Here is a 13494-nt window from a genome sequence, read left to right as displayed (position 1 = left end):
AACTCAGTTCTTTTTGAACAAAATAAATTTTTTTTTTTTTGCATAAATTGAATATTTTTAATGTGTTTCTAATATTTTATAAAATGAGCTTAAGTGGCTACATGAGAAATCTGTGAAATGCACCAATTTTTTGTATCCAATTAATCACCAAAATAATTTATTATTGAAATAATCATTAGTTGCAACCCTAATTGGCAGCTGTTCAGAATGCTGTATGTAAGAATATTAACTGAAAGTTGAGTGAAAGGAAAAAGTCTGGCAGCTGTTGGCTCTAATTATAAAAGTTACCAAAAATAATTGCTTAAAATATCGGCCTGTGAGTGGTTAATCTAGATTTTTAATTGAGTCATTGACACATATTAACTTTTTGAAATGCATTTGTGCTTAAAACCAGTTTATCTTTTGTCCTGCCAGCTGTGTAAACAGCGTTTCAGATGTTTACGTGCGAGTCCTAATGGAGTTCAAATACCAGTTGAATTATTTAAGGCGCTTTGGACAGATGTTGATTTTTCCAGTGCGCTAACAGGATTCGTTGTGTTTTGTGCGTTGAGCAGCCATGCAGTCGGCCCAGTGGTACTCCTGGGGGCCTCCCAACATGCAGTGCCGCCTGTGCGTTTCCTGCTGGATGTACTGGAAGAAGTACGGCGGTCTGAAGATGCCGAGCAGAGCCGAGGCCCCAGAGGAGAGGACCTCCCCCACTCCTGCAAGCAATGTAAGTTCAAGACCTTGTGTAACAAACTGGAGGCCAGCGGGCCACATCTGGCCCGCCAAATCATTTCACGTGGCCCTCAAGACTCCAGAGGGAGGCATAAAAGGAAGCAAATCAAAGCAGTTTTTATTGGTTTTCTGCTAAGTTACAGAAAATCGATTGAGATTGTGATGATTCTCACAAACAGCAGACCCTCGCATTTTTTCAAGCTGATACATAAATGTAAGTTCATTGCAAATTGGTCTGTAACTAACGTTTGAAATAAGTAATAGTTATTATTATTATTTATATTAGTAGTTTAGTAATTATTGATTATTCTGATGATCAATTTGATAAAATAGATGGCACATTCTGCAGCTCTTTAATTTAAGCCATTTTTTTATACAATATGTATTAAAAGATGCAAATAGATAACACAATTTTAAATGACAAAATACATATTTAGAGCCTAAAATGCTAAATTGATAGCTTTCCTAATTATGAAATTCACACTGCAGGAAGCTAAAGTTTTGCCACTTCAGTAATTTTTGCTAAAATAAATTAACAGACAAAAGTGTTTTTGTCTTGAGTGCAAAATGTTAATATCTTTTTTACAGTTTTGGCTTAATTACTGCTCTGAATTTCTTTCTTTCATCAAATGACCTTTTTTTTTAGACTCCATACTCCAGTTAACGATTAATTGATTACATGATTAGTTGACGATTGTTTTAATAATCGATTAATCACTATTAATTCAATTAGTCATTTTTGCCCTATTATAAATTTTCCAAAACGGCAGTTAAAAACATCAAGTTTAAGTGACTGCTAACTCCCACCTGCAGGTGGCAGTATTTCATACTCACCTTTACTTCCTGTCAAATATGAATAATCGATACAGCAAGTAACTGAAAGTCACCTTTACCGTCATATATAAGCTCAAATATAGCAAAATTTCTTGCAAGTATTTCTAATTTAGCACCACAAAATCAGTCATTTTGACTACAAAAAAATGACAAAAACAATGTTCATTATTATTTAATTTTAAGATGTATTTATCAAACGCATCTTGAAGACAGTGCTATTTATTAAAATTTTACAGCTTTTACAGCTAAAGGTGTTTTTATGTTATACATTCCAACGTTTCCCCCAGAAAACTTGCTAAGCCCCGGGGTTGGGCACTCGGCAGTCATTCATCCAGCAGCCTGTCGCATTTTTGAGTTAAATGTTTGAAGTTCACAGGAAATTTGAAAATATCACTTAATTATTGTGTGTTATTGGAAGATTAACACCTGAACGCTAAGTATAGTCTTAAAAATCCAAACATTTAAAAAAGATTTAAATAAATAAGCAATGCTTAGCCTGATGGAGGCACAAGTAAAGCCTGGTGACCCGCCAGGCTTATAAAACACTGGGGGGAAACCCTGCATTCTGACACAACCAGACCCAAAATGTCCTAGATCAACAAAATGAGCTTTAAAAATCAAAGTAGTGGCCATTTGTAATAAAAAACATTACATGAAGAATTGGAGCAAAGCGAAAAGATTTTAATCCATGTAGAATAAGCAGAAATCATTCAGTTGTAAATGTGTAAAATGTGCCGATACAGTGAAATCTCCAGTTAGCATCAATTATTCAGCGAGCTAGCAGCATATTGTAGTGAGTTTCACATATTGGATGCTAATAGGTTCACACGGTTTCTCAAGGCCTTTATAATGGAGGAAGCTGACCATTTGTAACAAAGAAAATAGCCTCTCAGACGAGGACTGCAGCTTCATTTACATAAACTAAATGAAGGTCAACATAATGTGAGATAAGTTTGTATTCAAAACCAGTGGTATTAATGGTATTAGTTAGCGCTGTGGCATACTGGGAGCCCTGGTTGTAATGGATGTGATTGTTTTAGTTCTGATGGAACAACATTATCGTTGTTTCTGATGCTCAGAGTTGGTTTTTTTAAGAGCTTCACAGCTTCCAGTGGCAGATTAAATTACAGCGTTCCAACACAGACTTCAATCTGGAATAATCTGGATTGATTGAGTCCTTATTCCCTGTTGGATTAAAGTGATAAAGAGCTGCATTTCTAAAAAAAAACAAACAAGAAGAAGCAACTGTTTTAATTCTGGTGCATAGAAATGTTTTCATATGTCATCCATGGATCCATCCATTCATTCACCCATCCATCCATCCATCCCACTGTCATCCATCTGTCTATTTATCCATCCGTCCTTTTGTCATCCATCCATCCATCCCTCCCTCTGTCATCCATCCATCCATTATCCCTCTGCCATCCATCCATCTGTCCTTCTGTCATCCATTCATCCGTCCTTCTGCCATCCATCCATCCATCTGTCCTTCTGTCATCCATTTGTCCTACTGTCATCCTTCCATTTGTCCATCCCTCCATTCGTTCATACCTCTGTAATTCATCCATTAATCCATCTATCCATCCATATGTTAAACAATTTATCAGTTCAGTTTCTCTACGTACTTCTGTCAGTCTCTTCTTCATCATCAATCCATCCTTCTTGCCATTTATTCATGCTTCGCTCTATTTTTATTTGTCCATTAATTTGTCCATCAATGTGTTTATTTATCGACGCCCACCTATCCATCCATCATTCTTTCCATCCATCCATATGTCTGTACTAAATCTGAGTCTGGGAAAAATGGCGTGAAAAATATGTGGGAGCCCAGGAATCAGTGTTTCTGTAAAAGAAAATCACTAATAAAACCAACTTAATTTATTTTAATCCTAGTCTGTAAGACTTTTTTCCGTAATTTTGAAGCCTTCTGACCTGCTCACCACAGACTTTAGTACAGTTTGAGGTGACAAAATGGCGGCCTGACCGTTTCTTTCCTCCTCTGTCCGTCCAGGAGTCCCGCTCCAGGAGTCACGTCCCCCGCCAGTCCAACCACATGGTACCGATGAGGAACAGCGGCAGTCCCAAGTCCTCCATGAAGACCAAGCAGGCCTTCCTGCTGCAGGCCACCCGCCTCACCAAACTGGCTCGGCACATGTGCCGGGACATCATCAGGCTGCGCCGCGCTGCGCGCCGGCCGTTTGTCCCCATTAACTGTGGGGCCATAAAGGCGGAGTGTAAGAGCTCTTTCAATTCCTCCTAACTTCTGCCACATACCCACACACACACATACACACACACCACCCTTCCTCTTCTCTCCTCACCCCAACCTCCCCACCATCGACCACCATCGCTGCCCTCGTTTGTCTCATTCTGTTTTTATTATTATTGTTATTATTATTTTGTTTTTGTATTCTCCCACCCCCCGTTTCCAATAAAGACTGCCTGTCCTCATAACTGAGTTTTGATCATCTTTTCATTCGTTTTTTTTTGTTGTTGTTGTTCATTTTCTGTTGTTTTAATCTTTTAATTCAGATCTAGTGGTTAAAATATTCATTTTACGCACTCACACCTGCACATGATGAACACAACAGAGAATCTTCATATAAGTAACAATGTTATGATAACTTCCATCAGGGGTCGTGTTGTTGTCTGAGCCGTATCTTTACAGGAGTTACATGTAGAGAAAATGTATTTTAGTAAGAAGCTCTATTTTGCATGGCGCCATATGTGCTGTCATGACTCAAACGTAAATGTTGGCTGTAAATACTGAACCTCAGCTCCACCATTTTGTTTCTTTTGCTCATGCATCTCCTCCTTTCTCATGACTGTGTGTTTTTATTTGTATCGGAAAAGATGAACTGTGATTGGACGGACTCTTGAGTATTCATACCTCTGGTTCTGTTTCACATTCCTGTTACAATTCAAGCACAATCACCATCAGTCTAATCTAGATTTTATCTGAAGTTGTTTTTGGTAATCTACCTCATTTATCAGTCTGTTGTTTTTACTTTTTACTCTTGCTGTAGGATGGCTCTACAGGTAGCTCAACCCAACACTCCCATGCGCCTTCAGAGAGATGGGTCAACTCAAAGAAAATACCAGAACATAGAATTTTACTCTTTATTTGTGAAATTTCTTCTCATCACCTGCTGAAACATTCACCAGCCTCCATTGAATAGACACTTTATAAATGTTTTCTGGACCAAAGAGTGTTACGGATAAAGGTTAGGGTCATAAAAAAAGAATTTGATTTTAATTTCAGAATTTGCTTTTTTTTTTTTCTCCCTCAGAATTCAGATTTTGTTTGTTTTTCTCAAAATTCTGACTTTAATCTCAGAATCAGAAATGTTTCTTTATGCACCACCAGCACAGTTACTTACTGTGGATAAACGTAGGTTTTCAACATGACTGACATAACACTGGTGTAGAAATATTTGGATTAATCTCAAAAATGTTCTTGAAAAATCAAGGAAATCTTGAGTTTCAAGTTTTTTTTTCTAGCAGATTTCTGAGAATAATTTTAATGCTTGCGTTTTATATAGCAGTTTTCAACTTTTGAAGATCAGAAATTTCCCCTTTTTTTCTTGAAAATTTCTGAGATATAATTTTTTTGTGTGTGTGTGGAAATTTACCCCTTATTTTTTTATGGTCCTAATACGCTGTCACAGACAAACACACAAGAATGTTTAGTTATTTATTTGTGTTTTTACACAGATTGATACAGAATTAGAATTTTGACATTAAAGCCAAATTTCTGAGGGAGACAAAGAGAATAAAATTTTTTGGTGGCTCTAATCTACTTCCATAGCGTTTAAGACGTCGTCGTTGTTCTTTTGCGCATGCGGGTCAGTTTGAAACCACAAACAGTTCACACTGAAGTCAGATATAGGCAACATTTTAAAGTAATGTGAGCGACCATGCAAAAAAAAAAACTTTAAAATTTAATTTCAGAAAAAAACAAATAAATCAAATTGAAGCATCTGCAGTGTGAACATAGCCTGAGTTTCTCCCCTGGAGGAGTCGACCTGACTTTCTGGGAAAAAGGAAATCAGTTTTTATTCTGACCCATCTACACTGAAAAAAACAGAACAAGTGATCCAACTTAAATATATTGTGTTAATAGGTTACAAGGAATCAAATTAAGTTTACCCAAGTTAATTTATTTATTTTATTGTCAAGTTAAACAAATGTAAATAAATTAAGTTCGCCAAACTTCATTCAATTACTTGTGACCAGTTAGCACAGCTTTTTAATTTTAGTGCTCCATTCTCTTTTTTTCAGTGTACTGTGCTTCTTACACTGCAAAAACACAAAATCTTACAAAGTATTTTTGGTCTAGTCTCTAGTTCAAACTTGAAATAAGCCAAAACTAACCTAAAAGTAACTTTGAACAAGATATAAAGGCTTGTTTTAAGTAAATAATTCCTTAACATTGATGAAAAAAGTACTTGTTCCATTGGCAACAAGTAGTTAAACAGTTAAATAATAATCCATGTTGTAATTACTTATAATATTGGACATTTATCTGCCAATAGAACAAGTACTTCATCAATATTAAGGAATTATTTGCTTAAAACAAATCTCTGTATCTTGCTTAAAGTTACTTTTACAGTAGTTTGTCTTATTTCAAGTGTAATAAAATATTTGACCTAGAAACTAGACCAAAAATACTTTTGCAGTGTAGTTTACTAATGTCTATCAAACATCTGAGACCTTCACTGAACAACTGGATTTAAACTTGAGCTTAAGTAACACAGACATACAGTAACTCTTGTTTACTAATACTGAATTCTATATTTCTATATACTAATCCATTTTCCTTTCACTGCTTTGTTAGTCTCGCATAAAATCCCAGTAAAATAAAAACCTGTGGTTGTGATGTGAAAATATTACAGGGGTATGAATACTTCTGCAGGGCACATGAAGTGTTTGCTGCATCACCATCTCACCCACCGTAGGACGGACCGCCTTCTCATGTCCTCTGTCCAGATCATGCAATATTCATTTGAAACCATCCTGAAGCCTCGTCTGTCTTGTAAATCCTGGAGACATAATTTTGCCGTCTTCCTCTCTTCTCCGCTCATTTTCTTCCTCTTTTGGTTTTCCTTTCATTAACTGTGTGAATGTGAGGGATACATCTGCAATAAAAGTCAGTCCTGAAAGCATTTCCTCCGAGTCCTTGTGCTTCATGTGTCTGTTTCGTGTCCATCAGCAGTTACAGGAACACACACCAGCCATCCTCCCCCATGCATGCACTCTCATGCACATCCAGCACCTTTTGTGATTCCCTCACCTTTTCATCTACATGTCTTGCAAGGCATTTCTTTCTGAGTGTGCATGTATGCATGGATCCACATCTCAGTTTTGGTTTTTCACGCTCATCCATCGTAAATACGCCTAATTAATTAGAGGGAATCGATACAAAGATCTGTGTGTACATATATAGATATATGTGTGTGTGTGTGTGTGTTTGGTTTAGACATGTTAAGGGTGTCAGAAGGGCAGGGGACCCGGCTACCCAAAACCAGAGCGGCCCAAAGGAGCACTCTGACCAGTGTCCTGCAGTTTCTAGGTAAACGCTCAGTAAGATACACCCGAACTCCGTCCGAACTGCGTCTGAGCATCAATTATTCAGGCGGTGTGAACGAGCCAGTTCATGCAGCTCCAGTGTGTGGTGTCTCTTCCAGAGTCCCGGCCCATGGCCCACGCCCCTCGCTCCCACCGCACCCCAGGCCTGCAGACGCCTCCGCCTCGCCGCCTCCTCTCCTCTCTCCCGCACGGACCCCACGGCATGCTGGGAAAACGCAGCTACCACCACCACAGCAGGGCTGACCCAGAGAGGCGTTCAGGTACATGGGAGGAGTTTGTTTTGTTGTTTTTTTTTTCAAATCAGGATATCTGAGATAATTTCAAAAACGTAGAAGATGGAAGGGGAGAAACCCTCTCTTAATGGTTTATAAAAATTAATTAAATTAACTTTTGCTACTAAACTGGTCAAAGCGGAGCCATCTCAGCTAATTCTAGCAAAAACCATTCAACCATTGACTCTTAGTTCAGTAATCTGATAGATTTTATTCAAGTTAAATGTTTTGTTTTTTGCCTGAATTTAAAAAGGTAGTGTTTAATGGCAGCTTAAAGGAGAAAGATGGATAAATTCATCTAAAAAAATGATTCACAATTGAGTTTTCCTTGTACATGTGTGTTTAGAAACTTAAACTTTGAACCTTAAGGACTTAATTGGTGCGTTTTTGTCAGATTAAGAACTTGGTGCACAAATGATTTTTTTTTTGTCATTTTCTCGAATTCACACACAACAAAACTTTCACATACAAGCTTACATATATATATGGCTCTGGAAAAAATTAAGAGGCCACTTTAAATGATCAGTTTCTCTGGTTTTACGTTTTATAGGTATATGTTTGAGTAAAATGAACATTGTTCTTTTATTCTATGAACTACTGACAACATGTCTCTGAAATTCCAAGCAAAAGTTTAGTATTTATTGGCAGACAATGAGAAATGGTCAAAATAACCAGAAAGACGCAGTGGTTTCAGACCTCAAAAAATGCAAAGAAAACAAGTTAATATTCATTTAGAAACCACAATACTAATGTTTTCACTCAAGAAGAGTTCAGAAATCAATAATTGGTGGAATAACCAAAGGGGTTCAGTGCAGTAGTCTCAGAATTGTATATTCCCATCAAGTTTTCTGGCATTTAGCATATAGAAATAATTTTTGCTAATTCTACCTAAAGCTAAAACGAGAAAAGTTTGGCCTGATTTAACTCCAGGCTGTGAGAGAAAAATGTTTGTGTCTTTTTATGTAAACATCTGGTTTCAACTGTGCATGTATGTATATATATTTACTCTTGTGCCACCATTTATTTTGCAGAGAACCCCGGCTCAACAGGAGGACCTCTCATCGTAAGTGAACGTCTTGTTTTTCCTTCGCATCTCCATCGCTGTTTGTCGTAATAAAACTTTTGTAAATCCCTTTTCCTGCAGCACAACGGCCGCAGCAGCAGCAGCGGAAACACCAGAGGAGGAGTAATGATTCGCAAGAGACGCCCCAACTGGATCGATGCTCCCGATGACAGCTTCTTCCTCGTTACCCGGGAGACCAGGTAAGCAAAGGTGACCCTTTAATGACACATGATTGTCATTATTCTGTGTGTGTTTTTGCATTTCTCACCTTGTAAAGCCCATTTTCACAACAGATACCTCTGTGCGGACCCACTGCTCATAAAATCTTTACTTCTTTGGATGTTTTATCTTCTTTTCTTTTTTTTTTGGCAAAATAGACACATTTTGTTGATCGTGATTGATTTAGAAAATAAATAAGTAGAATAAAACATCCAAGGGTTGAATACTTTTTATCGGCACCAAAAAAAATCTAAGCTTCTACATTTGGTTTAATCAAGAAACAAAATGTTTGGCTGCTCGGTGTCACCAGAGAGGGTCGTAAAGGTCATCATGCTAACTAAACCTTAAGGAGAAAAAAAAAAACACTTGTAAAAAAACATCATCAACAGGAAACTGGAGATGTTTCTTCAGGACTTGCATCTCCTGACATCATATCTGGGGAGATGCTCGTCAGTCATGTAAGTTTGCAGAAACAGCTGGTGAGTCGCATCATTTTATTTTCAGCAAGGTCAGGTGGGATCAACACATTTTTTACTTTGTATCACAATTTTCTCTTTTTTTTCCCCCATTCCTCTAATGTGCATAAAACCTTCCCGGAACCGGTTTTGACTCTCTAGATCCTACCTAGACAATTTCAGAGTCCAGAACAAAAGGCTTAATTTTTAATCTCGTGATCTCCTCAGCGTCTCTCTTTCACAAGACTGTGGTGAAGGATGGACGTGTTTACCCAATGGATTTCTGCCACTGATGTCATTCGATCACTTTCCACTTTCTTCTGCCCTCAAAATGTCCACTTCAGCCACTTAGGAGAATGAAAATGAGCACCATTTCATGCCATTAGCGCAGCTTGTGATGCATCAACATCGTTTCAGCTGCTGAGCAGCCGCTCGTCATCGTGAGGGTGTGACATTAGCTTTTAGTCCAGAGCAGCTCGATGCGTTTTGGCGCAGCGTAAAAGACCCCATGCAGGCCACAAAGGATGATTCTGATTTATCAAACTGAACCAAGTCTGGGTGAACCAGCAATAAGCATGAGCTCTCAGCAGAGTTAATGATAATTCAAAAAGGAAACCAAGAAAGAAAGAAAGAAAGTGGAGGCTGGGTAACGAGTCTTTTCTGTTTTCTATGAAGGCAATAAATTTATAAACTGCTATGCAATTTTTAGCTTTTGGTGCTTCCCCGGCTTTTCCAAGTTGTATAAAAACAAGAGTTGCATAAACACACAAGTGGATATTTATTTTCCTAAATCATCACATTGTTAAAGAAGGTTACAAAAATAGGTACAAAATAAATAAAATTTGTTATATTTGTTTATTTTTCTGCATTTTTGTCTTTTTTTTTTGTTTGTCATTTTTGGATGTTAACACTTCATGACACCAGTTTAAAAAAGCAAAGAAAAAAAATACTAAAAAAAAAAAAAAAAAATAGTGGTAATTATTATTGTTGCAACAATTCTGAAGAGGCCTCTGACTGAAGATTGCTTTCATGACATGTTAAGAGTTCAATTTCTGGGATTTTAGTGAAAGTCAATGAAATAATCTGCCAGAGGCAGAACATTTCATTATAACTATTATTTTTTCATCAATATTAAGAAAAGATTGACTTAGAAGAAGCTCCTGTTTCTTGCTGAAAAGTTACTTGTGAGTTAATTTTGATGTACTTGGTGAGATTTTGTTTTTGGAGTGAGCGGTGAAATTCCTGGACACAAATTTGCTTTTTTATTATTTTCTGCATTTTTGTCTTTTTTTTTGGGTCATTTTTGGATGTTAACACTTCATGACACCAGTTTAAAAAAGCAAAGAAAAACAAATACTAAAAAAAAATATAAAAAATAGTGGTAATTATTATTGTTGGACTGAATTTGTTATTTTATTATTTTTGAATTTTTCTTTTGTCATTATTGGATGTTAAGACTTTTTTGATAACAGTTTTAAAAAGTGTTTTTTGACTTTTTAATGTCCTTTTTTCTATATTATATAATATTACTACTACTACTCCTAATAATAATAATAATAATAATAATAATAATAATAATAATAATAATAATAATAATAATAATAAGTTATTGTTAGTGTAGTTGTTGTCATTGTTATTATGATCATTATTAGGAAAATTTACAGACTGATGAAGGGTTGATTGAAACTGAATCTGAAGTTTGAAGAAATATACTTTTCTACTTTCTTCACACACACACACACACACCCACCCACGCACGCCCACCCCTGCACACACAGAAACAAACGCACACACACCCCATCTGTCCTGTGTGTGGATGGCTTCAACTAATCAAAGTTTTCAGCTCCTGTATGTGCCAAAGAAAGATGTTCCCCCATTAAGGGGAACATCTAAATGAGCCACGGCACCCGGCCCCCGCAGCCGCCTGCCCTCGGACCACCTTGGCTAAAATTAGAGCAGCTAACTGAGTGCAGAGGGAGCCAGGCACCGGCCGCGGCCCTGCGTGGAAATATCATTACCGCATTAACCGTGGCTGCACTCACATGCATCACTCACTCACTGTGCTGTGCGCTGGTGTGTGACAGAGTCGGCATCGATCTCAGAGCCTGTAAAGCTCGTTATATTAGCCTGTCATTCAGCCTCGCAGTGTAACAATTAATGCCTTCCTGAATAAAAGATCTGGTCTGATGCTGATGAAGGATGAGTGGAAGCTGCTCTCTCTCTCTCTCTCTCTCTCTTTTCTGTTCTCTCGGCGTGATGAAGAACACACTGTGTCGCGGTGAGGAGAGAAACGATGGGAGATTTTTCCCATTTACGCAGTGAAGGGGAAGACATTGTGCTTTCAGAAACAAAGCTGTGTGAAAAACATTGTAAAGCAATTTAACTGGACGAAAATCAGAATGTAGAACCAGAAAGCTAATGGCGTAACTCCTTCTGTGATGCAGAAAAAAAATGACTTTTTATGACACGTAGTTAAAATACACAGTCGATTTCCTCTTTATATCCTGGTAGATCCTCTTAAATGAAAAGTGATTGAGTTAGACTTTGATATGCAAGAACACACTCACTCACTCAGTTCAGTCCACACAGATAAAAATCTATTTATGTGATGTTTATTGATCCATGTTGGGAATATGTAAAATGCCATAACAATGCTTTCAGACAGCCTCAACTTTTCTGCTTTTTGTCTTGGTAAAACCACAAATTTAAATGTATTTTATTGGGATTTTATGAGGTAGAGCAACACAAAGTTGTGCATAAGGTCGGATTTACAAGGATGTGGCGCCTGAGCTGGAGCCAGTTTTGGTTCTTTATTCGCTAAGAACAAATTTATTCACTCATGCAAATTCCAGAATATTCATAATCTAATCATATAGATTAATAAGAACTGATGGATGACAGGTTTAATATGATCTCTAACCAATAAGAATGTTTTCAAAGAAATAAACAATAACTTTCAGAATCTTAGTACACTTTAGTAAGACAAAACTTACAAAGACGTAACCTTTCAACATTTTTCCAAAAAGTACTAGTTATAAGTGAAATCATCTGCTGTTTTCTTGTATTATAAGTTATAATTGTTTCCTGTCAGTACTTTTTCAATCAACATTAAGGAATTACTGACTTAAACAAGCTCCTATATCTTGCCGAAAAGTTATTTTTAAATTAGTTTCAAGTGTAATAAGACATTTGCACTAGGAGCAAGGCAAATAATGCTTAGTTAGACTTTGTGTTTTTGCAGTGTAATGTCTGAAAACATGCATTCATTAAAAAAATAAAAATATATCTGATGCTGCTCTCATTGGTTTTGCCACAAAAATTGGTTGCTACACCTGCAGCATGCCTGGCCTTTTTTCATGCATAATTGTCAAATGGAAGAAAAATAATGCATCATTTTTTATGTTTTTTCAAAAAATAAAATGTATATGTATATATATCAAAGCATAGTCATGTGTTAGAATGACCTAGTCAAAGTCCTGATTAAGAAACTGTGGCAAGAATGTTTCATCGAGTCGTCTGAGTTTGACTTTAATGTTAACCCAAATGAAAATGCACCAGTGTTTCTACAAAATCGCTTCCTGAGATATCTGAACGTGAATGAAAAACTTTTTGGATCTTATGTGTAAAACAAAGACAAAAGAATGTTTTATTTTTCTTCCACTTTATTAATATTTAACGCTACTTTTTGTTGCATAAAATTCTGATAAAACACAACTATGTGTAAAATATTTCGCACAGGAGATGTTCACCAAAGAATTGTAACTTAATCTCAACTGAGATTATGCTTCTGATTTCCTATTATTGTCTTTTTAATGCATCTTCTTTATGTTTAGAATCCCGCTTTAGCGAAACTCAACCAAACAAGATAAATCCTCGCTCCTCCTTTTCGACTGAACGCAACTCTAAAATGCAACCCAACCCCTCAATCGACGCAGGTTATTTAGATGCAAAGCAGGAAACACGAGGAGGCAAAGAAAGAACCACGATCATCAATCTGCGGTTGTAGTGCACTTGAAGGATCTGCGTGGAGATCCATGGATGTTGCATGCATATTCAGACACACGCTAGCTCCACTTGGAAATGCTGCTGTCTGGTAATTTAATGTGGTTGTTGTGTCAGCAGCAGGACTGTTTCCCAACTGAGGGAAGAAAATATGAAGATTTAAAGAGCCTTAAATCTAAAATGACCTGCAGGATAACCATAAGTTATCACCTGTACTTTGCATTTGTGTCCAATCGAATCCCATTAGCTCTGCGGCTAGCTGTGTCCCTCGGTCTTCCTGGGTTTGGTGCAGCAGGTCGCTGTGGGCTGCTAAGAGCTTCTTGGTTTCTCAGCAGGCTGGAAA

General features: G+C 37.1%; 1 protein-coding gene across 3 annotated transcripts in view; it reads left to right on the top strand.

Annotated features, from left to right (window-relative positions):
* The window catches only part of mta3 (metastasis associated 1 family, member 3), a 38689-nt gene that overhangs the window by 16139 nt on the left and 9056 nt on the right, over nt 1–13494 (top strand). For 2 of the 3 annotated variants that reach the window (XM_028029793.1, XM_028029791.1), the window contains 6 exons: nt 555–712; nt 3563–3785; nt 7031–7123; nt 7239–7400; nt 8444–8475; nt 8557–8675. In XM_028029793.1, the coding sequence (XP_027885594.1) occupies nt 555–712; nt 3563–3785; nt 7031–7123; nt 7239–7400; nt 8444–8475; nt 8557–8675 (787 nt within the window). Of the gene's footprint in view, nt 1–554; nt 713–3562; nt 3786–7030; nt 7124–7238; nt 7401–8443; nt 8476–8556; nt 8686–13494 lie in introns of all 3 variants that reach the window. The other variant, XM_028029794.1, reaches the window with a different exon arrangement.

The sequence above is a fragment of the Xiphophorus couchianus genome, chromosome 10 (genome assembly GCF_001444195.1).
Source record: "Xiphophorus couchianus chromosome 10, X_couchianus-1.0, whole genome shotgun sequence".
Classification (NCBI taxonomy): Eukaryota; Metazoa; Chordata; class Actinopteri; order Cyprinodontiformes; family Poeciliidae; genus Xiphophorus; species Xiphophorus couchianus.
This window is presented reverse-complemented; position numbering and strand designations above follow the sequence as displayed.